General features: G+C 30.3%; 4 protein-coding genes across 4 annotated transcripts; 1 reads left to right on the top strand and 3 right to left on the bottom strand.

Moving 5' to 3' along the window:
- Positions 1-15,143: 15,143 nt before the first annotated feature.
- On the bottom strand, positions 15,144-15,943 carry LOC103831103 (calcium-binding protein CML24). The gene has a single exon (XM_009106955.3). It carries the CDS (start codon positions 15,897-15,899, stop codon positions 15,438-15,440), a length of 462 nt encoding a protein of 153 aa, XP_009105203.1. The 5' UTR covers positions 15,900-15,943; the 3' UTR covers positions 15,144-15,437.
- Positions 15,944-17,317: 1,374 nt separating this feature from the next.
- On the bottom strand, positions 17,318-18,514 carry LOC103831104 (calmodulin-1). The gene is made up of 2 exons (XM_009106956.3): positions 18,269-18,514; positions 17,318-17,871 (listed from the first exon to the last, which is right to left on the bottom strand). The coding sequence occupies exons 1-2, from the start codon at positions 18,342-18,344 to the stop codon at positions 17,498-17,500; spliced, it is 450 nt and encodes a 149-aa protein (XP_009105204.1). The 5' UTR covers positions 18,345-18,514; the 3' UTR covers positions 17,318-17,497.
- Positions 18,515-18,733: 219 nt separating this feature from the next.
- On the top strand, positions 18,734-23,313 carry LOC103831106 (probable serine/threonine-protein kinase PBL7). Its single transcript, XM_009106957.3, has 6 exons — positions 18,734-21,293; positions 21,414-21,671; positions 21,761-21,942; positions 22,009-22,088; positions 22,183-22,330; positions 22,718-23,313. Exons 1-6 carry the CDS (start codon positions 20,903-20,905, stop codon positions 23,081-23,083), a joined length of 1,425 nt encoding a protein of 474 aa, XP_009105205.1. The 5' UTR covers positions 18,734-20,902; the 3' UTR covers positions 23,084-23,313.
- LOC103831107 (probable fructokinase-6, chloroplastic) lies at positions 23,191-25,334 on the bottom strand. Its single transcript, XM_009106958.3, has 6 exons — positions 25,053-25,334; positions 24,657-24,859; positions 24,375-24,587; positions 23,966-24,301; positions 23,713-23,829; positions 23,191-23,516 (listed from the first exon to the last, which is right to left on the bottom strand). Exons 1-6 carry the CDS (start codon positions 25,213-25,215, stop codon positions 23,382-23,384), a joined length of 1,167 nt encoding a protein of 388 aa, XP_009105206.1. The 5' UTR covers positions 25,216-25,334; the 3' UTR covers positions 23,191-23,381.
- Positions 25,335-25,520: the final 186 nt, after the last annotated feature.

A 25,520-nucleotide genomic window follows, 5' to 3' on the forward strand; every position in this document is an offset into this window, starting at 1 on the left:
CATTTAAAATATAATTAAGTTATATAAATTAAATTATATTTTAAATGTCAAATAATATTTTTTTTTTAAAAATATTTTTATTGTAAAATAATTTTAGAAATCAAAATTTTATTTTCTGGATATAAAAGTAAATTTTATTTTCTGGATATAAAAGTAATTTTATGATATGATAAAATAAAATAAATGAATTAATTTATATTTTATTTAATTTCATAAATTATACTCCCTCCGTTTCACAATACATGATGTTTTGCCTTGATGCACAAAGATTAATAAATTTAACATTTTCTAAAAAGTGACTTTAAAAATATAATTTAGAAATCATTCAACCAATTATAAAAATAACTACAAAATCTAATTGGTTACACAGTTTTCAATAAATTTAAAAGTAATATAAAATATTGAAATATCATCTATTTTGAAACAACAAATATCTTCTAAAATATCGTTTATTATGAAACTGAAGGAGTAAATGCAAATGCTTTTCTAAAAGCTTCATAAAAGCCCATTAAGGCCCAAATACTAAATGTCATTTATTTTATAGTTACTCCTATGAGTGTTCATGTATTTGTTTTAAAGGTTCGGTAAAAGCAACAAGTTTAAAAATAAAATAAAAAACATATAACCAACATAATAAGAATAGAAAAATTATTACTTAATACACACAACTTACACAACTAAACTAGAAAAAAATATCCAGAAACAAAAGGTACTCTCAATAACCTTAATATAATTTATGTAATCTCAACAGTATAAGTAACAAATTAAAAAGACAAACAAACAGTAAGTCTCAGTGACACAGCAAACAACACCACGAACTATAAACACAGTTTAGTTCTTCATGAGTGGAGGACAGTGCATACACAGTTCATCATCACAACTCTAACTCTATAACAATAGAAAAACTTGAAAAACTATGATCAACCCAAAACGCAAAATTTACAGCTACAATAACCTTAACAAATATTGAAATGAAACAAGAATTATGTCTACAATTTTCCGCTTGTGCGGAATAATGTCCCTAGTAGTATAAGAAGTTTAGTTTATGGGTATCTTATACTAATAGATCCATATTCTTCGGGGTGGTCATAAATGCATGGGACAAAAAACAAAAATGCATTGAAACTTTCGCCATCTTTTTTGTATCTTTGTTTGTTGCGCCTCTTAGAATAACCCATTGTCGTTACTACTATAGGTTATGGACGGGAACCGGTTATGGACCATGTAAGTTATTGAAGTTGTCTTGTATGAAATTAATTATATACCATACGTGTATTTGTATTGCGCATAATGAAGCAGTAGGGGTATAACATCCGGAAACGTAAATATCATTTTGACAGGACATGCCAACTTGTTCTAGTCGTTCAATCATGATTGGCGTTCTGCAACTTTTCTTTTGTGTCAAAATTTATGACTTCCACAAAAGTTTATACAAATAATAATAAGAAAAGTCTTTTTTTTTTCTTTTACAAAAAAAGAAAAGTCTTTTATGACTTCCACAAAAGTTTATACAAATAATAATAAGAAAAGTCTTTTTTTTTCTTTTACAAAAAAAGAAAAGTCTTTTTGTACCTTCATAAAACGAGTTGGGATCAACATCTTTTGCTAAATAATGACCTCTAGTAACAATGCTATATGTATTATTAAAACTGAAATATTTTTTGGTATTGTTTAGAAACATGAATAACAGTATAAATGATAATTATTTGAAAACATTGATAGCCGTATAAAAAAGAAATATAGTGTCATTTTAATAATTTCACTTATAGAACTAACTTTATTTTCAAAAGATTTATTACATATTTTATTTCCGTATTTTTATTCATCTTAACAATTTTATTAATTATATTACTTTAAAACTACATCACATTATTAATTATATTACCATAATAATATTTCAGATTTTTTATTTATTAGTTAATCAACATTAACTTTGTACCAATTACAAAATCGAATGTAAAATAATCGGGTTTTGAAAATGGTTAAAAGCTCGGTTTAGTCTATTTTACTATTTTTATCTTAATTTCAATTCAAAGACATAGTTTATGTGAACAAAATAATAACTTAAATCAAAATAATAAAACGTATTACATATAATGTGACTTAATTTTTCACATCATATAGATATTTTACTAAATATTTTTTTTTCTATTTTATTTAATTGCCAAACACGTAGAAAGAGTTTTTTTTTTTAATTTGTTTTTAGAATCAGTTAGGTGTGGACACTCTAATACCTATTCAGATATGGATTGTTTCTTTCGGGTATCATATTTTTTTTTGGGTTTGAAATTATGATGTGCTTGGATATTATAAATTTATGTGTGGGTTTCGAGTTGGATCCTTTCGGATTTAGATGGTTATGTTCTGATGTATAGGAACTTAAAATTATCAAACAACTAATATATCTGAAACGGCTTTAAAATATTTGTACCAAAAATAATTATATTACTCAATTCAATTTTAATCTTTTGAATACAATTAATTATATGAGAACACATCTAAAATATATAATGATAAATAAATATTGATTTATAAGAATAAAATAACTGATATTCGCGTGGGGTGCGCAGATCGAGTTCCAGTGACAAATTAAACATCTACTCTATTAAAATAGAGTCCTATTTGAATTTTACCATGGCATAGATTTAATTTGGACTTATTAAACATGTTGTGACTAAATATAAAAATAAATTATGTATACAATTTTATATGGTAACTGGTATATTTATATTAAACCAATTATGGTTTGGGTTTAATATTTGAGTAACAAACCATATCTTTTAATCTGAACCAAACAAATATGGTTTGCAATTGCATTAACTGGAGAGAAATTAATTGAACTTATTAAACTCTCATATAGATTGGTTATTGTGTTGCTCTACGTTTTGAAACCAATAGGTTAAGAGATCAACATGGTCAACTTCCATGGATTAAATATGAACTCAAAAATCAAGATCTATAAGTTGTTTTGACCAATTATTGGAGTGTTTGACCGGTGGTTTATTTTTTTTTATGAACACCATCTTATAGGAAGTAGGTTTAGATTATAACACAACATCAACTTCTTCTTCTAAACCATGTCATATATATATATTTTATACCCAAATCTCTATTATATACTCAAACACAACATCAACGTGTATTCACTGATCGTATATTCCTAAGAAAATATAGCATGCTATAAAACATATTTCAACAAAATCATTATATATAGTTTTAGATAGATTTTTATGTATTCAAAATTTGAAATCTATTTTTAAAATATAGAATATGTCATTGAAACAAATATATCCCTAAATCTATGCATTTTTAAATCTTAAATTACCAGCTTCCATTGATACCAAACATTTGTATTAGTAACAATATCAAAACAATATATTACAATGTTTTAAATTTATGCAATAATCCTGGGTTTGAAACTTTGAATGAATATACAGTAATTTTGATAATAGCTTATATTTTCGAAATTTTGTGGTTCTGAACAGGAAACCAAATTAAAACTACTATTATGTAATACTACACAACAAACATCATATATATATTTAATATAAATTCATAACTATAAATAAAAAACAATCCGTGCAATCCCACAAACCACTATAAATAAAGTATAATTGCAAAATTAGATGAACCAAACCAAATAACAAAATAACAAAACTCAAATTCATAAATAACCAAATTATTACTATATTTTTTGAACCGAAAAATCAAAACCCATAACTAAACCGGAACTAAACTGAAAACTAAAACAGTAAAATTTAATGTGGATCAAAATTTATAAAATATCATTAAATTTTTATAAGTTTTTAATTTTAAAATATAAATTATAAATACAAATATAGGCAATCCTGCATAACTGTGCGGGTCATAATCTAGTTAAACACTAATGAAAAGGTTAAGATAGGTATTACTTTAGTTTTTTTAACTGGTGTAAAATGTCGTAGAACGACTCAGGGAGTATCTATTAGCAATGGCGGATAGCCGGATATTTAATTAGATTTAAACGCATGTGCACAGTGCACAGTGCACGTATAATAATACAATACTATAAGTGATTTGGCACGTTTCATGAGTTTTGCTAATATGAGCTTGTGATTAAATAGTGGTTTATTGACTTAAAAGATTACACGTGTCTCGCAACTGGATATCCAGATCTACCAAATAATTCCAATATGTTCAGCCTCCAGGGCCATTAGCCCGTGAGTTTAATTTTTCGGTTAATTTAGATTGGTTAATTCGAAACTCGTTTAGTTCGGGTTAGTTAAAATCTCGCCGAAGTAAATCTAAGAAAATTCAGTTTGATTCGGTTTTTGGTTAGTTTGGTGTCCAATTTTTTTACTGAAATTTTTGTTTGCGGTTAGCTCGGTTAAATTTTAGGTTTAAATGAATAAAATACATACATTTTTAGTTAATTTTGGTTAGTTTGGTTGTTTTGATTTGGATTTCGATTAGTTTAGTTACTTTAATTCAGAATTCCGGTTAAGATTGGTATTGTTTAAAATAAAATTTTAAACTGAACTAACCTATTACCAAACAGAACCGAAAATCAAATTTTTTTAGTTTTCAAACTGAACACTTCTGGTCGGTTCGGTTCAGATAATAACCGCAGGCCTGGCCATGCTCATGTGTAGAAAAGCCTCAAGCCTCCACTTAGTATATTTAATTTTGGACCCCAACTTTTATATTTCTATTACTTTCATTTGGTTTTGAAATATTGTATTATTTTTTACTTTTAAATTTTTAATAACAGTTTTTACAAATATATTTGTCTTCTTATATTTCCTATCTTAATATGTATTGTATCTAGGGATTCAACGAATATCAGAAGTGAGAAAATTTCAATACGAATTAATATATTATTTTTAATCGATGAAATATTGCGTGATAAATTTTTCTTTTCAAAATCTAATAACTATTACTTTAACTTTTTGAACGAAAAAAAACAAAACAGTTCTTGGGTAAGATTAGCTTCGTGGGATGAAGCCAAAATGAAATCTTGAAAGAAATCAACAATGACACAAAAATGGAGACTTTTATATGATGTCGACGTGACACCTTACAGCTTTTATGAGAAATGTCTCATTTGGAACATTGTTCGTGGACGATGAGCATGCACGTTCCTTTCCCTTTGTCTACAAGAAAAAAGAAACAAGTAACTCTTAGTATTTCCTTAAAAGAATGCTAAAGTATCATTTTCATGAACTGTGTATATTATTTTACAATAATACATAAATAGTTTGTTATAACCTCACTTGTTTTAGTGTTATCCCTCGCATAAGTTTGAGATATATATGGAAATAGCATTGTTATATTAAAAACTAGGGTCGGCCCGCCCTGCGGGCGGGATATTAGTTAATTTGATATTCACTAAATGCTCGAGTTGAAATTTGTTTTAAGATTCAAGAATTTGGTTATCTGTTATGTCTTACTTATTAGTATACGGTGGTATAGTTGTTTTTCGATTATTCTTGCTTTGGTATTGTATCAAATTAACTAATTGTCCAACTCATAATTATAGATATACAAATGTGGATTTGTGATAAAGTTTGATAACAATACTATTTTTTTTAATTTTTATTCATAGTGGAGTGTGCATGTGTCAGAAAGAGGCCTATAACAACTTTTATGTTTTTGTGTATGGATTTTAAATATATATTATTTTGTATAATGCATACTTGCTCTACAACATTTGCTTGTAGACTAAAAAAATTGTTTTCTATATTTTTAAAAGAGAAAATATTTAGTCTAGAATATAACATGGATATATGTATTGACTATATATATAGAAGTTGGGTGTTATTTTAAAATGACATATGTATAGAAATTTTTCAACCATTACTTCACTGGCACAAAACATTTATAACTGTAAATACCTTCTTTTAAAAGCAAAACTAATAAAAGCGTGTACAACAAATTTTGATATATATTATATGCATCAAGTTATAAAAGTTGGAAACATTGCAAAACTGTTTGGAGCAAAGTTTTTAACTTCACGATCTTCATCTTGACGTCAGTTCAGTGTCGGTCCTGGCCACAAGCAGAAGAAGCATGAGCTTCCAGCTGACACGATAATAAGTATTTTCGCGGCCACATATTTATAAAAAATGACTTTAGCCTAGTGGTTCTAAGAGAAATTACCAGTGCTAGAGGTGCTGGGTTCGATTACCCTTAATTGCATTCATTTATTTTGGCCTTAAATATGAAATGGGACACGTGTCACTCCCAGAACGCACGAATTGATGACGTGGCTTCACGGGAGAGAGGCGAACATTTCTTTATATATATAGATATCGTGTTATGAGAAATATAGCAGGTAAAAAGAGAAATATATCTATACTATTATTTGCGAAGTAAATTTTTGGAATCGAGATCTCACGTTAAAAGTTAGAGCGGTTAATATCTATAATACCCTTAATGAATTTTCTAAATAATTAATTATATAATCAAAAACGAATTTTAATTAATAATATTAACTTTTTGGAAAATAAGATAATTCTTATATATTGTGTAGTTATCTTAAAACATATTTTTCAATTATAAAATTTAAAAATAAACTAAAAAACAATTATAATAAATTCAGTGGTTAAAGTCAACGTTATCTTTAATAAATTTTAATTAATCTATACTATTATTTGCGAAGTAAATTTTTAGAATCGAGATCTCACGTTAAAAGTTAGAGTGGTTAATATCGCTAATACCCTTAATGAATAAAATGTATAAATAAATTAAAAATAAAAACGAAATTTTTATTTATTTGATTAGATAATTGATTAAAATTAATAATAGTAAGAATTATCCAAAATCTGAAAATATAATTTAAACAGAGATAATTTCTATATATATTGTATTGTTATCTGAAAAAGTCTTTTAGTAAAAAATAAATTTTTGGAATCGAGCTCTCACGTTAAAAGTTAGAGCGGTTAATATCTATAATACCCTTAATGAATTTTCTAAATAATTAATTATATAATCAAAAACGAATTTTAATTAATAATATTAACTTTTTGGAAAATAAGATAATTCTTATATATTGTGTAGTTATCTTAAAACATATTTTTCAATTATAAAATTTAAATCTATACTATTATTTGCGAAGTAAATTTTTAGAATCGAGATCTCACGTTAAAAGTTAGAGTGGTTAATATCGCTAATACCCTTAATGAATAAAATGTATAAATAAATTAAAAATAAAAACGAAATTTTTATTTATTTGATTAGATAATTGATTAAAATTAATAATAGTAAGAATTATCCAAAATCTGAAAATATAATTTAAACAGAGATAATTTCTATATATATTGTATTGTTATCTGAAAAAGTCTTTTAGTAAAAAATAAATTTTTGGAATCGAGCTCTCACGTTAAAAGTTAGAGCGGTTAATATCTATAATACCCTTAATGAATTTTCTAAATAATTAATTATATAATCAAAAACGAATTTTAATTAATAATATTAACTTTTTGGAAAATAAGATAATTCTTATATATTGTGTAGTTATCTTAAAACATATTTTTCAATTATAAAATTTAAAAATAAACTATAAAACAATTATAATAAATTCAGTGGTTAAAGTCAACGTTATCTTTAATAAATTTTAATTAATCTATACTATTATTTGCGAAGTAAATTTTTAGAATCGAGATCTCACGTTAAAAGTTAGAGTGGTTAATATCGCTAATACCCTTAATGAATAAAATGTATAAATAAATTAAAAATAAAAACGAAATTTTTATTTATTTGATTAGATAATTGATTAAAATTAATAATAGTAAGAATTATCCAAAATCTGAAAATATAATTTAAACAGAGATAATTTCTATATATATTGTATTGTTATCTGAAAAAGTCTTTTAGTAAAAAATTAAAAACATAAATATATAACTAAATATTAATCAAATAAAATTCTTAATTATATAACTAAAAATAGAATATTGAATTATCCAAAATCTAAAAATATAATTAAAAAAGATAATTTTTATATATATTGTCTTGTTATCTGAAAAAATATTTTAGTAAAAAGTTAAAAACATAAATTATATAATTAAATATTAGTCAAATAATTTTTTTATTATATAATTTAAAATATAATATTGAGTTATTTTAAAATAAATTTTTAGAATCGAGCTCTCACGTTTCAAGTTAGAGGGGTTAATATCGTTTATACCCTTAATGAATAAAATGTATAAATAAATTAAAAAATAAACAAAAATTAATTTATTTGATTAGATAATTGATTAAAATTAATAATAGTAAGAATTATCTAAAATCTGAAAATATAATTTGAACAGAGATAATTTATGTATATATTGTATTGATATCTGAAAAGGTCTGTTAGCAAAAAATTAAAAACATAAATTATATAACTAAATATTAATCAAATAAAATTCTTAATTATATAATTAAAAATAAAATATTGAATTGTCAAAAATTTAAAAATATAATTAAAAAAGATAATTTATATATATATATTGTATTGTTATCTGAAAAAATATTTTCGTAGAAAGTTAAAAATATAAATTATAATATTTTTAATTATATAATTAAAAATATAATATTGAGTTATTTTAAGATTTATTTTAGTATAATAAAGATAGTGTACAAAGAATTTTTTAAAATTTAATGAAAATTTTTAAGTCCGCATCGCGGGCAAAACACCTAGTAATGTTTAAAAAAAGAAGAGAAATATACGAGATACATTTTGTATTTAAGGAACAAGTATAGCGTGTTTGCTTTAAAAAAAAACAAGTACATAGCGTGTTACGTTTTCATTTGTATAAACCAGTGTCAAACCTTAACCATCTGAACGTAATTTGTAATTGATCTACCTCTATAATTATTTACATAATATCGTAAACGGTTAGAAATATATTTAATCAGCGAAAACAATAAGATTATTTTGTGCATATACCCAGTAATCATGTTCTGTACGGAAGTTGTAAATCTATATAATTGATACAAAAGATCCAATAAGATTATAGTTTGATTTTATTTAACTTCTATGTTGAGAGTGACAGAAACGTAACACCAATTGACGTCTGAAGAAGTCGACGTACGATGTCGAGACAAAATAATAATTAATGAACTGTCTTCATATTATTGCAATCTCCGTTCACAGTCCATTCTCATTGACACAGAACACGTCTTCTTGGATTTTTGTGGGTAACAGTCTCTCTCGACCATAAGCAGAGTGGTTTTGGTCTTGCTGTTGTGGCCCTTTTTTTGTCAGTGACCATTAAACTCTGTTTTTTCTGTTGGTAAAATGTTAAATAGTTACCATCAAATTCTTTTCTCTTTTGTACTATTTTCACGTAAAATTAAAGTTAATTTGGTCCAAAAAATTATAGTTATTAATTTCACAGTATAGGTAATCCATTTCTCACTGCCATATCAGAGATTCAATTTTTTTTTGAAAAAAATATTCCGAATATATCACCAGGATAAGCCATTATTAAGAAGAAGAAAAAATCAACAGAGCCAATATGTAAGTATCATCCAATATGTTTCATGCAACGTTAGCAAAGCATTAGGTTTTAAAAAAAAAACGTTATCAAAGAACTATTATAAATTTGAGAAATTTAGTTTACAAAAAAAAAAAATCTGAGAAATTTTATGTACGGCATTATTATGTTCATCTTTGAATTAAAAACATATGTTTTCAACATCAATCACATATTTTTATTTATACGTGATTCTTTGCTAAGAAGTAGGTAGTTATTTCAAAAAATCTGGTTTCCTTAAAAGTGTAAAGAATCTATTTTGCAAAATTCTTGATTGGTAAAAAAATAGTTTTAGAAAATCAAAAACTATTTTAAAAATTGCAAACAGTTAACCCCTAAATATTTTAGTTGTTAATATTTATTCTATTATTTTCGAAATAACAAAATTGTTAAAGATTTCAAAAAATTTAATTTTTTTTATTACACAACATATATTAACTTGAATATAAGATCGATCGCATAAGAATTTCTCTCAGCATGTTGGACATGCGTCTTACATTTTTCAGGAAGAACCTTTTATAAGACAAACAGTATTGTACAAACTCTTAACAAAACAAATCTAAATTACACAGTTTCTCAATACATAAATTATACCGTTTCTAATTTCTACTAAAACATTAAATCATGTGATAATAATATATTTTTAATGTTTAATCATTAAAAAAGTGTTACAATAAAGTCTATACAGATTTTTATGACTTTTAGCCCAGTTTATCCAATCAAGCCCAAAAGAAACACATAAGGAAAGAAAGGATGGTTTCCTGAATGATACCTTATCGAATCTCACATAGATTGCTTCCTGAATCGATGTCAAAGAAAGGATGGTTTCCTGAATCATGTCGTTGATAAGGAAGGATTAGGTGTAGAGGCGAAAGCATCATTTCAGTCCCGGTAACTTGCGATTCAATCAATTTCTAACTTGGTATAGGCTAAAATTCTGACGACTCAAGAAATGGTTCTCAAAAGAACAAAGAAAACCGTCAGTAGAGAGTCGCTCCCTTCCATGGAGGACACGAAGACGAAGGGAAGTTAGTGACTGGAGTTAAGAGCTTCCTGATCCAACAGACCCTTCAGCCAAGAATGCGCTCCGGTGGCTACATAGGACTGATAACGGTGATCTCTAGTAATAGCAATCAAGGAAGCTACTCTGTTTCTGTCCTGTCCACATGACAAAATCTCTGAGAGCAGAAGACTATGGATGTAAGAAGGAGTCTCTTAGAACCTCAGATGAGATTTCGGAATACACCTTTTCCACTCGTAAACTAGTCATAGCTTAAGCTTCCAAAGATCAGGTAGGAGAGAGTGTTCAACCCTGAAGAAGGACCGTCTGCTATGAAAATTCACTACACCTGCAGAATCTCTTGCAACCCAAGCGCCTCCATTATTACTCATACCATTTGTCCACGATGCTGCAACACTACACTTAATCCAATCACTAGGCGATTTGGACCATCCTACAGGACCCAAGGCAAGAATACATGATGTCTTTTATAGTGGCGTTTACAATTGATTTTGATCTGGCACTTCAGATATAAAAAAAATCATGAGTCACGATTAGAAGGAAGAAGAAAATTTTGGCCGTTCATACAAATAATAAATTGTAGAGGTTTTGCATGCTTTGAAGGAAAATATAGGAAACTTTGTCTTTTGTCTTTTGTTCCTCTCTATTTGACAAAAAATATCTAGGGTTTGAGTTTTGCTAAATACATAATATAACAAAAACATACATAATATAACAAAAAAATTGAAATTTCAAAAAAGAAAAAAAAATTCAGAAGGATAAAAATTGGGAGAATTCATCAACAGTATTGTTTATTTCATATGTTTCAACAAAATAAGGTTAACAAAATTTTAAAAAGAGTGAATCTAATTTTTTCCCCCTTTTTATTATTAAGCTCAAGTTAAGGAAAGCTAACAAAAATATTGAGGAAAACCACAACAAGGAATTACTACATAATTAAAACAAAGATTTCAAAAAAATATTTAGAAAATAAATAAACATTAAAATAAAATTTTTATTTTCAGTATATATATAAAAGATTAAAGTTTTTGTATAGGAAAAATGTGAAATTTTTATAAAAATGTCATGAGATTCCTGAGACTGAAAAGGTTGTAGAATCATGTTGAATGTGGACTTTGTTGCAAACATCTCTTCTTTGAAGTCAGCCTTCAATGTAAGAGTATCGGTCTTGACTTCATCCATTGTGTTCTCCAAGCCTGTAAGGCGCATCTCCATATCCAGATTGCACTTCAGCGAGAAAAGAACATATTCAGGAGTGGAGTCCTCGTAATGAACACCACCGAGCCCACGCCACCTAACACCAAAACCTAACCCAACTTTATCAAAAAAAATACATGTGCATAATTTGGTGGAAAGCTTATGTTTTTAGCCATTTGATTAACACTGAAATTCTTCTACTCCAGAGACGGATCTACTTAGTCCAACATGGGGCAGCTGGCATCGGTCAATTTGTAAGATTAGTGCAAATTATAAAGACATCAAATTAGTGTCTCCACTCATAATTCTATTTCTGCACCTATAACCAATTTTTTATATATAAAAAATGTAATTTGAGCCCAAAAATTAATAGCCCATTACTCTTGTCAAATGTTAATTCCCATATAAATGACATTCATTTCTGATGATATTAATTTTCCTTATTCCAGTCTTCATATGGTAATTTACAAAAACCTAGTTCTCGAGTTATATTTTTGCCAATTTTATAATTTTCTTATTTGGTTGAATTATTACTGCTTTCATTTATTTATATACTCTATATATGTAAATCTTCCTATATATTAATTGAGAATTCACTTAATTAGATTTTGATTAGGTGTCAATCATATATGAAGTTTAAGAAGAATTGTTATAATTTGATTGGTTGATAATTTTAAATTTTTATTATTTTAATCATGTTTAGAAAGACAATTCTTGAACCATTTAAAGTAACTAATAATTTACATCAGTTGCCAAACAATCAAAAATATTATTTAAAAGAAAAATAACTATATACCAATTTACATCAGTTGACAAACAATCGAAACAATTTTATAAAAAAAAAATATCTTTAAATTTATGACATATTTGTTGTCAAACTTATTCAATACTGAAAATATTAATTTGAAATATTCAATTTAAAAAGAATCGTTCAAATACTTTGCATTTTTTGAACATTCAAAACTTAGAGCCATATTATATCATTTTAAACAAAATATAAAAAGTTTGATATGTTTGAATATTTTTGATTATAGAAAATCAAATCGGATACAAATTTATCTTAATTTGTTATTCAAGAAATGACTAAGATTATTGCGAAAAAAATATTCAAATTTCTATAGCTGAAACTTTTTATATCAGTTTACGTTAAAAAAATATATAAATATGTTATAAAATCGAAATCAATGGCAAAATAGCCATAAACAAACTTACATCAGCTACCAAACAAGTCAACCACCTAGTTGTGAATAGTTGGTTGGTTTATAATGGTAAAACAGTTGCAGTAGAATTTAGAAAGTAAGTTTTTATTTCTGGATATAAATCTTTTGTAAATGTAAAAATTAAATGAAATTTTTTAAATGAAAGGTATGTCTACATCCACTTTTTTTGCTCAAAAAAAAAAATTCCTCTAACCAGTTTAAGTTTTTTCTAATGTATATTTAAATTAAATATAATGGATGATTGATTGATAAATTAAGTCCTATATAAAATTTTAAAAGTAAAGATATGTCTTACATATCAACCAATCACTCAATTACCCCCATTAAAAAAATTATTTGTAAATAAATATCAATTATATGGACTAGCATTCTTATATACTTTTCTTTGGATGATATATATTTGATATATGAATTACGGTTAAAATGTAAAATATTTTCTAATAAAATAAATTCAAATAAATATACAAAAAATAGATGATATATCCATAAAATGTTCTACCCAACACTATATAGGTGATTGATTGTAACTGTAAATACTCTAGACAACAAAAATTTAGTCTAAAACTTGTTAACCATTCAAGCAGAAATTTCTCTAGAAAATTAAAAAAAGAAATTGCACTAGCATTCATACAAATTATAATTATGAATCTATTGCCCTCACTATTTATCTCTTTCATTTTTTGTTTTTTTTCCCGGTAACTACTTCTCCTAACCACTATTGCTTCCTCCGTACCCATATATATCACTTCATCTTTCACCACCATATCATCACCATGGCCACCACCATAGTGCCTATATCCATGATCACGGTTTCTTCGAAAACCACAACCACCAATTGCTCGCCGATCCGGTAATCGTCGCCACTCCGGTAACCATTGTCACTGCTGTAATCACCACCACCACATGTTTCCCTACCGTCAATTAAACCACCACCTCTTCCGCTGTAACAACCATCAACTCTTCCGTAATCACCATCAACTCCTTCATGAACAAATCCATCACACGTCCACCATCATCATAGCCACCACGACCATCACTAACTTTGTAACCTCCGCTACATATTTCCAATCTACCCACCGATTCTTCATAACCACCATCACATCTTAATATAGCAACTGTAAAATTGATTTTTATCCTATTTGCTAATTGGGTGAATTGGTTTAAAACCCAAAAAAATGAAAATACCTATGATGTGATTAGTTTGTGTCTATGGAGAAAGGTATCACATTGTGGGATTCAGGGTATTTGGTTAATTAGGGTAAAAGTCTAGTACATGACGTGTAATTTCCCTTGCTAATTTAACATATACATAGTGTAGTATTTTTAGACCATCTGATAATTAAATCAATATGTACTATACTATTTCGTCTATTCCATTTTATTTATATTTTCATTTGCATAATAGTGTATGATGGAAGAGTGTTCACATGCGTAACTTATAATTTTGTTTCATCTTGTCTAATATTCTATTGAAACATCTGATTTTTGGAAGCAACTTTTAATTGTCCACAAATAAACAAAATCTATTTTCGAATAAAACATTCTATTTAAATTAAAATGTAGTATACCATTTGAAATGTTCTATTCAATTTTTATTATAAGTATTTCAAATTTTAATTTTATTAAAATAGTATAAGTATATTGTATTTTATAATTAGGTTTATGGTTTATTAATTATGATTTAGGATTTAGTATTGAAGGGAGATGAGAGTTAAGATTTATAGAGTTTTTATACAATGTATCTATCAAATCACAATAGATTCTATATGATTTTTATATGATGTTCAAATATATTAATCTATATGTAAGTAGAATATAACATATATTATGTACTATTTATATAGAGTCTACTTTGTTTCTTCTCTATAAGAAAATGTTTTCAATTATCATGCATTGTGGTTTCACCATATGTTCCAACGTCTTTAGTTTAAGAAACAGAGCTTTTATATGTGGTGATTAATTGAGTGATGGTATTTTATATGTTTAATTTGATTTTAGTTTTTTATCTTGGCAAAAAATCTACAACTCATTACAATCACCCTTTATTCTATGGGCTATATATTTTATAAAATAATAATCTAAAACAAATTTATATTTATATTATAATAACAATTTATTATTGATGATTTTTTTGTTTTTTTTAATTAATAAAATAAAAGCTCGTATCGTGAGTAACGTGTTATTAATGCGCCAGCGAGATACCGGAGAAACAGTTAATAGGATCACATGGGATCGTGAAGTATAACTGTATCTTTAACCGATCCACACAACACAAGATGCATATGATCAAACCATCTTTACAAATTAAACCATTTTAGTAAATAATTATTAAAATAAAAAAATCGATTAAACCTTACAATTAAGAACTTAAAATCCCTAATTAATCCATAAGATTAAAAAACCAAAGGAAAAACAAAGATTAATCCAGTTTAATCGATAAAACCTAAAACTAAAAATTGAATATATACAAAAAAAAAAAGGAAACGATTCCTCGCCGTTAAGTCAAGCAGTAGCTCTGCCGTTCATCATCATCTTCTTAAACTCTTCAAAGTTAACACAACCGTCACCGTCAGCATCAACTTTGCTAATGATCCTCTTGCAATCCTCAAGGGAACACTTCTCGCCGAGATTCTTCATCACCGAGTGAAGCTCGTTCACTGAGATCCGTCCGTTACCATCCAAATCGTACAGATCAAACGCTTCCTTCAGATCTCGAATATCGCCACCGTCTTCGATTTGGAACAGAGCGACGAACTCGTCCATGTCGATGTATCCGTTACCGTCGAGATCGAACTCCTTCATCATCAACGTCGTTTCTTCCGGCGACGCCGTGGGACTGAGAGCTCCGATCACGTCTTTGAGCTCGTCGATTGAGATTTTCCCGTCTCCGTTTTTGTCGAAGCGCTGGAATACTGCTCGGATGTCTTCCATTGATCCTAAGCAATATCTTCCGCTCTTCGACATTGCAACAGAGAGAGAGATAAAAACTGAGAGAGAGAGGAGAAGAAGGTAGTTTGTTATATATAGGGGAGTGACGAATGATAACGCGGTTTTGAAATCGCGTTAAAGATTGCGTGAGTTAGAGTACAGAGTATTAATTCTGATTTTTTTAATATGACTTTAACTATACTATATTAGTAAGATTTCCTGTTACGGTTGTGATTTTATGTCAACAGGATATTTTTTAACTTAAATTTCTATATTCAGGATTCTCTTTAGATTCTATGACATTTTCTCTTGATAGCACATTCTATTTTTAAATCTTTAAGGTTCTGATTATAGTAAATAAGGAGAGAGCATACCTTGTTTTATTGTATAAGATATCTTAGATAAAGATAATGATATATCAGATCTTTTATGTTAAGTTGAATATATTTTAGTTAGTATACAAGATTTGTTTAGATTCTGCGAAATTTTTGGTATTATATCTTTTAAATGATTTTGATTATGATTTATTGCCAATATAATATCTTTTTAGTTTAAATTCTAGTATACATAATTCTGTTTAGATTCTAAGAGCATTTTCCTATTAAACTCTTGATAATTCATCATTTATAATTCAGATATAGTAAATAATCGTAAGATAATAATATATTAGATTTTTATGTCTATGGGATACCTTTTGATTTAAAATTAGTATATAAAAATCATTATTAGACTCTTTATTACATAAGTCATAGGCATACTGGATTATTGATTTGAAAATATTTCATTAAAAAAATTCCCCCTTACAATAAAATTTTGTAAAAAAAGTTAATATATCAACTTATTAAATTATAAAAATCTATCAAATAATATTTGATGAGATATAAAAAGCAAATTTTAGTTAAAATTAATAAATAAAAATACCGGATTTTATTATAGTATTTGAATTTTTAAATATGTAAAGAAATAAAATATTCAATATTATTTTTAGTTTTAATATTCACAAATACGAAACTTTGTAAATGAGATGATCTTTTGTCTTATGGCTCCACATCAATCCTGAGAAATCCCATAATCTCAAGTCCGCTGAGTCTTATTATCTACATAAGAGCAAATTATCATACGAAAACTTGAGATAATTAGTTTATTGCTTGGAGGATTTCAAGGCGATCTTTTATCAACAAACCTATATGTTTTGAGTTTGACATTATCCAATATATACACCACTGACCACACTATCAATTTACTCCACCCTTCTCTCAAGCCCCAGCTTCCTAAGAAAATGCTTTCATTTGACGCTTAATGAATGTTAGTTATTATGTGACATCGCAAAATCAGCAAATCAGTTTGTGGCAGTGTGATAGGTATTATATGTCGTAGTTCGTGTAATTGGGCCCTCTTCCCGCAGAAAGTTTTTTTTTGGCAATACACACAAGCTACCAATATCAAAAAAAACATGCCAACAAAGAAAAAACCCACAAAATAAAAAGATATTCGTCAACCAATGTCTGTTAATTAAAACCTTGAAAACTACTAAGCTCAATCAACAACAGATCGATTTTTTTCTTCTAGATAATAAAAGGTTAATATCACCACCACTTTTCTTAGTTTTTTTCTTAGCTTACCATATATATAAATCACTTAGCCATCATAATCTTGACAAACTCCTCGTAGTTAATCTGACCATCTCCATCAACATCAGCTTCACGGACCATCTCCTCAACTTCTTCATCAGTAAGCTTCTCGCCTAGATTCGTCATGACATGGCGGAGCTCTGCAGCGGATATGAACCCGTTCTGGTCTTTGTCGAACACCCTGAAAGCTTCTTTGAGCTCTTCCTCCGAGTCCGTGTCTTTCATCTTTTTAGCCATGAGGTTCAGGAACTCAGGGAAGTCAATGGTGCCGTTGCCGTCCGCGTCCACCTCGTTGATCATGTCCTGGAGCTCAGCTTCGGTTGGGTTCTGTCCTAGAGACCGCATCACTGTCCCCAGCTCCTTGGTGGTGATGCAACCTGTTCCCAAATAATACAAAGCAAGTATGAAAGAATCAGATTGATATACAGATGAAAACATGATTTAAGCAAACAATGCAGAATACACACAACACAAAGACCACCGATAATATATTCACTAAGCCAATAGGATCCGCATTCAACACAAGGCAGCTTCTAAAGAAACATCATTGATAGAACAATCAAGAAAGATAAAACACGAAGCAATAACAAGTAAACATCATCAACCAAATCTAGACCCAAACACGACATCAAACGAGACTTAAAATCAATCGATTCAATCACAATAAGCAATGAAGGCAAACCACACGAATCAGAGTATATAAGATATGAATCTGAGGACGATAAACTATCGATCGGAGCAGCGAGAGAGAGAGGAGGATGAGAAGAGACGAACCATCGCCATCCTTGTCGAAGAGGCTGAAAGCTTCCTTGAACTCGGAGATCTGTTCGTCCGTTAGCTGATCCGCCATTTCTTCGATCGATTTTGGGGTTCTCGCTTCAGAGACGACGAAATGCTCTTTTTTTCTTTACTCCGAAGCTGTGAAACAAATATCTCAGCAAACCGACAAAAACAGTTATACGATGACAAGGAGAAAAAGTTAAAAAGGAAAGTAATAATTTTAAAAGCTATGAAATTGTATGTGGACCTTGTTCATCTTCACTATAACTTTTCAGTATATGTAGTATTTTCTGTTGACCAAAAAAAAACTATATACGTGTAGTTTTTTATTTTACATGAAATGTATTTAATATAATCGTAATAATTAAGACGTAAAATTTATTAAATTTGATTGGTTTTCATTATTATGATAAAATATCCATTTTAATAATAACCAATCAAAAACAGAATGCAAAGTTTGAAATTTCAAATTTATTCTATTTTACCATTATATTTAACATTTTTCATTATTTTATACTTGTTTACCTTTTTTTTAAAACATTATTGGTAAATGCTGTAAAATCTTTAAAGTGATAACTTTTAAAAACACTAATATTTTAATTAAGTTTTATACTATAATTCTAAGTTCGAGTTAAAAATCTTCATGATATCTTTAAGATTTAGACTTGTTATAGTTGACTCCATAATCCTTAGCAATCCCAATGCAAAATCTACATGGTTTTTGTGGTGGCATGAAGGAATCACCGATCCTTTGACATCAGAAGTCTCTCCGAGTGAAATTGTTGCTTGATTGTATCTTGAATCTTCTTATTTGTCCCTTACTCAGTAGCTTGTACGTCCACTGGTTGCTATTGTGTCTTCTCCATATCCTCGCTTTGCATTAGTTGTGCCTCATAATTAAGTTGGCTACTCTCGCCAGATGGTTGTCCTTCTTCAACATTGTTGTGTCAATTTGCTGGTTAGCGAGATGAAGAGAATATGTAGCCAAATGTAAAATTTGTAAGCTCTTAGTCTCCATATCTGGAGTTTGAGAGAAAATCTTGAATCCATGCTTCAAGCTGTTGCAGTTAGTATAAAACTTTTGGAAGTCATCACGGCAAAATTCCAATTAAAATGGCTTCCAATACACATTATCTGAATCTTTGCTGTCAAAGAAATTTGGTTATCCACATAAAACTGAACTCTTATCCACACATAGTTGTTTCGACAATCTAAACTTCATCAATCTAACTAAACTTGGAGCCAATACTTTTGACTGTTTGTTTTGTGTATGATGATATGATGCTAGAAGATGGTAGGTAAGTTATTTATCTGGATAAACAATAGCTTAGTCGAGGACCATGAGGGACAGTCAGGTCGAGCTTGCTCGATCGAAGACCATAAGGAACATGAGGGACCTTCCGGTCGAGCTTTGTTGATGACCATGAGTCCATGACTGACCTTCGGTCAAGTGGTTTTAATTAAGCCGTATGTTGGCTTTATGCCCATATGATCTCTGGATCATAAGTGATCTTGGGGGTTAGAAATGTTTAGGAATAACTAAGTATTCGAAAATAGCTGTGTGGATGAAAATTTACTAAATATGAAAATGAAAACAGATTAAGAGATGGTTAAAATGAATCTTATAGCTTGACAAAGCTGTTCGTTGTACTGTGTTGCATGTGAATGGTAGTGACTATTGAACGCGCTATCACTAAGTAATTGTAATTCATGCCGTTTTTGTGTTGCAAGTGAAGATCAATTGTTTGGACTCGAGCAAGAGATCATTGAAACCATTGAGAATCGAGTGTTATGAACTTGGATGTATTTTTTTATTATTGTACTATATAGGCTTCCAGTATTTAGCATTAAATTATTTAGTAAAGTCTTGTAAGATTTTACTTTAGAATTTTCAATGGATTTTTTGAAATGTTTTGATCGAGGTGTTTCAAAAACATTTTGATTTATTATAGTAACTTTAAAATGCTGATCCCACCAAGAAGAGAGAAGAAAACACAAAAATATAAGATGATGAACATATCAAAAACATTGTAGACATTTTGATTTTTTGATCGAGGTATTTAAAAAAAAAAAAAGAACAAAAAATGAGTCAGAACTAATTAGTCTAGTTTTCCATAATTGATTATGACCCTCATCATCTCGTGGTCGTGGGCTCTGGTCTTGTCCCTCTTTTAGCATTTAACAACCGCTTTACCAACTAATCTTTCTGTATTAACAAGAGTCATTGCTCTAACAATTATTCAAACAATTAATTAATACCCAATTATCGTCATCCAACTGTAAGCCTAACAATTATTCAAAATAATTAATATTTTCACAATTATCTTCCCCCTCCACTCTTTTTCTTTGCTCCAACATCACACCAACATCAAACAATACACTGACGATTTAATTCATCTTTCCTCTTCTTGAAACTTTTCTTTCATTTTATTAATGCAAAGAGTGCTTTAAGCAAAAGCTTTAAAGAATCAACTTTTCATTTTTGAAAATTCAAAAGAGAAAACTTGTCATTTTCTTTCTGCCTCCTTTTTCTTTTGTTCTTGTTTTCTGGGTATTTGATTTGTCATCTTCAGATCTCTTCAGTAATCAAAACCCATTTTGACAAAAAAAAAAAAAAAAAGAAAAGAAATGATTCTTGATTTGGGTTTTGCTTGTTTCCTCTCTGGTCGAACCAGAGAGAGCTCTCATGAGCATAACAAAGCTTGGCTTTTGGAGGAAACAAGACCAACGTTTATTGAGTCAGACCCATATTCAGGACAGTCGTCATTTAGGTTTAGTCTTTGCTCACAGGTGGAGCTGGAAAAGATCAGAAGGGAGCAACCATCATCGTCTTTTCAAGTGTCTGAAGGATCAGCGACGGTTCTTCTGGTTAACGAGGTTAAGGAGACAGATAAACCGACGGTTGAGATGAATTGGTCGACGGCTCTTTCACTTGAGAAGAGCATTTCTCCAGTGACCAATACCTTGATCCGGTTTAGCTACAGTGAAATTGTCACCGCCACTCGCAATTTCTCAAAAGGTAAAAGCCTAAACCCCTAAACATATGACAACACACCTACTTGAAAGTTGATGAGTTTTGAAAAAAAAAAAAAAAAGGAAGTTGATGAGTTTTGTGATTCTCTGTTGTAATTTTGGTTAGGGAGAGTGTTGGGAAGAGGAGCTTGTAGCTATGTATATAGGGGCAGAATGGGGATTTGGCGAAAAGCCTTGGCTATCAAAAGACTTGACAAAGAAGATACAGAATCCCCAAAGTCCTTTTGCAGAGAGTTAATGATTGCAAGCTCTCTTCAGTGCCCTAACATTGTGCCTCTTCTAGGGTTCTGTATCGACCCCGAGCAAGGGCTTTTCTTGGTGTACAAGTATGTCTCTGGTGGCAGCCTCGAACACTATTTACACGGTATTCAGCTGATCTTCTCTCTTTCCACAACCATTGATTGCAAGCTGTGTTAGAGATTGATGGTTTCTTTGCTGGCTTTCCGAATTTAGATAAGAAAAAGAAGAAGAGAGGTGTGAAGGTTCCCTTTTGTTTGCCTTGGTCAACAAGGTACAAGATCGCCTTAGGCATTGCAGATGCCATAGCCTATTTGCATAACGGCACTGAGCAATGCGTTGTGCACAGAGACATTAAACCCTCCATAATTCTTCTTTCCTCAAACAAAAAGCCAAAGGTAAGGAGAGTTAAACCACTTCTTGGCCATTTTATCAGTGTTCTGTTTAACCACAGTTTCTTTCAGTTGTGTGATTTTGGGTTGGCGACATGGACAGCTGCACCATCGGTTCCTTTCCTGTGTAAGACCGTGAAAGGAACATTCGGGTATCTAGCTTGAAACCTTTAAGATCCAATAAAGTCATTACTACTATATATGGAAATAAAAAGTAATGCAAACATTTTGGGAAACTTGTTGTAGTTATCTAGCTCCAGAGTATTTTCAACACGGCAAGATATCAGACAAGACAGATGTGTACGCGTTTGGAGTCGTGTTACTTGAGCTAATAACGGGTCGAAAGCCCATTGAAGTAAGAAGACCATCTGGTGAAGAAAATTTGGTAGTTTGGGTAAGTGTCTTGTTATCTTTTATTTTCTGATAACTACTACTAAACCAAACCTATTGACTTGTAGTAACTTAAATTCCACAAGCTTCCCCACTAACTTATTTCTAAATATGGTAAATTAAATCCTAATTTCCAACCAAATGCCATTTAATTTGTGACATTAGCCTGCTAAATTCAGGTCAATCTTGGTTGAACTACAAATTATGGTTCAACTGTTCATCGTTCACCAGAATCTGTATATATATATATATATTTTTTTTAATATCATGGGGGTTCGACCCCATCATGTAATATTAGTGTCGTCCAAGTAGTCACTCGAACCAAAGTACTTGTCAAATACATGAACGTTCAAGTGTAGTTAAACTTGTGTAATAACCGTATTTTTGGCAGGCGAAACCGTTGTTACGTAGAGGGATGGAGGCTATAGAGGAGTTGCTAGATCCAAGGCTGACATGTACTAGAAAGAACTCGGTTGCAATGGAGCGTATGATCCAAGCAGCAAGAGCATGTGTGACCGATGAGGAGTCACGTAGACCTGGAATGAAAGAGATTGTTTCGATTTTGAAAGGCGGTGAAAGGAGGAGAGTAGAGCTAAGGACGTTTTCAAGCAGGACAAAGTCAAATCTTTCGAGTTTAATGGACTGTTATCCGCAGTTGCAAAGGACAAAATCTGAGATGAAGAGTCATCTTGCTCTTGCAATGCTCGGAGTAACAGAGTTTGAAGATGATGATGATAATGATAATGTTCTTTTGTAGGGAAGGTAAAATAGATACTCGCAAGAACTAAAAAGAGAGATTTTTTTTTTGTGTCACTGTAAATGTTTTAAACTTAATTACTTCTTTATAAATATAATTTAGGAAAATGCAAAGAAATAGTTTTTTCTTTTAAATACCTCTTGACTTGACAAAACAGGCTAGTTTAGTTAGCTGCTAGCATAGTAACAATTTGAGAATACACTAATAACATACAGCTATGTTACAAGAAACAACCAATACAGATTTGATGAACAAAAATCTGAATCTGCTTTCTCATTTTCTCTTTGTTTTTTTGATTTTAGACGACGGCTTTGAGTAGGGCCTCAAGTACAGCTTCTTTAGTAGGAAGTGCCGGTATTGCACCTCTCTCCTTCACCGTTAAGGCACCACACGCATTCGCAAACATTAGAGCTTCTCTCAGTCTTTCTTCGTCCTGAGTCAAACAATGAGAGCATAACAAATGTGATGACTCTGACTAAGAACAAAGCTTTGAAACTGCTATTCTAATAATTGCTCTCAAACCAACTCAACACCACTACATCCACTCCTAGGCTGATTACTATAGCTTAAACTTCGTCTTAGCTTATCAAACGCTCAAAAAAAAACAAATGACAAGAATCAAAGTTTACCTGAAGCAAAGAGAGATCACATGCTAGTTGAGATAGTATTCCAGCAACAAACGCATCTCCAGCACCTGTCGTGTCCACTACTTCCACCTTCAACCCATGCACTCTCCCGCTAAAATCCTGTAAATTAAAAAATATTTTTAAAACAAAAAAAAAACATCATTAACTTTGAGTATCAAGACTAAGGCTACGTAGTTTAGTTTGGATATCAAAATCAAAAGAAGGAGAGGGAGAGGGGAGAGGGACTCTTAACAACCTTTGTGTAGTACCGACAACCTTCAGGACCTTCAGTAACAAGGAGTAGTTTCAGCTTAGGATGGAACAACTTCCTGACGACAGAATCATCATAAGGATCTTCTCCTTTCGTTAGAAACTCAATCTCCTCTTCGCTAATCTTAATAATATCAGCAGTATCCCAAACGCTGAGGATTTCATCTCTAGCGTTGTCAGCAGAAGGCCACAAGGGGAGCCTAAGGTTAGGGTCATACGAAAGAATCACACCAGCTTCCTTAGCTGCCTTCGCCGCAGCTATGTGAGCTGACTTGCACGGTTCCGTGATCAGACTTATCGAACCGTAATGGAATATCTTCGCCTGCAACACAAGACTCAAAATAATTGATTTCATTAAAAGTAACAACTAAAAAAAATGTTGATAGTTAGTTTACCTTTTTAATCAAATCCAAATCAAGCTCAGACTCTTCTAACAACATGTCGGCGCTGGGGTTTCGATAGAACATGAACTCACGTTCGCCTTCATTTGTCAGAGTGACGAAAGCTAAAGCAGTTCTGGCGCCAGGATCAAAACGCATGCCTTCGTTGTTCACATTGTTGTCCTTGAGGATGTTTGCAAGCATATAACCAAACTCATCTTCCCCAACCTGTTAGCAACAACAACACATTCACAGATAGTTCAAAATCAAAATAGGATGCGGAGGTAAGTGTCTCACCTTGCCAATGAAAGCTGAAGAGCCACCGAGACGAGCGATACCAACGGCGACATTAGCAGGGGCACCACCTGGAGCCTTTTTGAAAGCTGGTGCTTGGGCCAGAGAAAGCCCACTTGTGGTTGGTACGAAGTCGATAAGCATTTCTCCGAAACAGACCACAGAGGGAGACTCTTGCGTTGAGCCATCACTAGCAAAGGCTCTTCCTTTTTAAACATTAGAAAAAATGTGAACTTTGTTATTAATGATGATTATACAATGCTATATACATTCATAAGACTTTACTGTTCAGTAACATTAAACAGCTAGATCCAGAAGATTGATGAGGGACAATCTAGGGATCAACGAAAGTTTATTTTTTTAATCATTTCAAAAAAATCAAGTGAAGAAATGGCTAACCTTTGAGATTAGATCGTGAAAGCGAGAGGAGGGGAGGAGAAGAGAGTCCTGAAGAAGAAGCTGTGATGGAGAGACGACGCTTTGAGGTTAATGCGTGAGGAGGAGTTGATCGGAAAGTAGGAGCGGAGAAGGAGAACGTAGAAGTAGTGGCTTGGAGAGCCATTGTCGGAGAGATTCGGAAGATGCGTTTGGGAGACGCGTTCTTGTTTTTTTTATGCGGTTTAAGAGGAAACTGAGAAGGAGCGGAGGAACCGAAGGCAATGATTGACGTTCTAAATTTGGAACAAGGAGTTAATGTTTTTGTCTCTGTTAGTTAATTTTCAGTCTTGTGTTTAGTAAGAGAGAGTTATTTAGCTAAACAGCTTTTTAAAATTAATTGCCGACGACAATAATTGAAAAAACTATGTCTTGACGTACTTTTATTTTCTCTATTTACACTTTTACATACCCTGGTGTGAGGTATTTTGA

Source organism: Brassica rapa, chromosome A07, assembly GCF_000309985.2.
Source record: "Brassica rapa cultivar Chiifu-401-42 chromosome A07, CAAS_Brap_v3.01, whole genome shotgun sequence".
Classification (NCBI taxonomy): domain Eukaryota; kingdom Viridiplantae; phylum Streptophyta; class Magnoliopsida; order Brassicales; family Brassicaceae; genus Brassica; species Brassica rapa.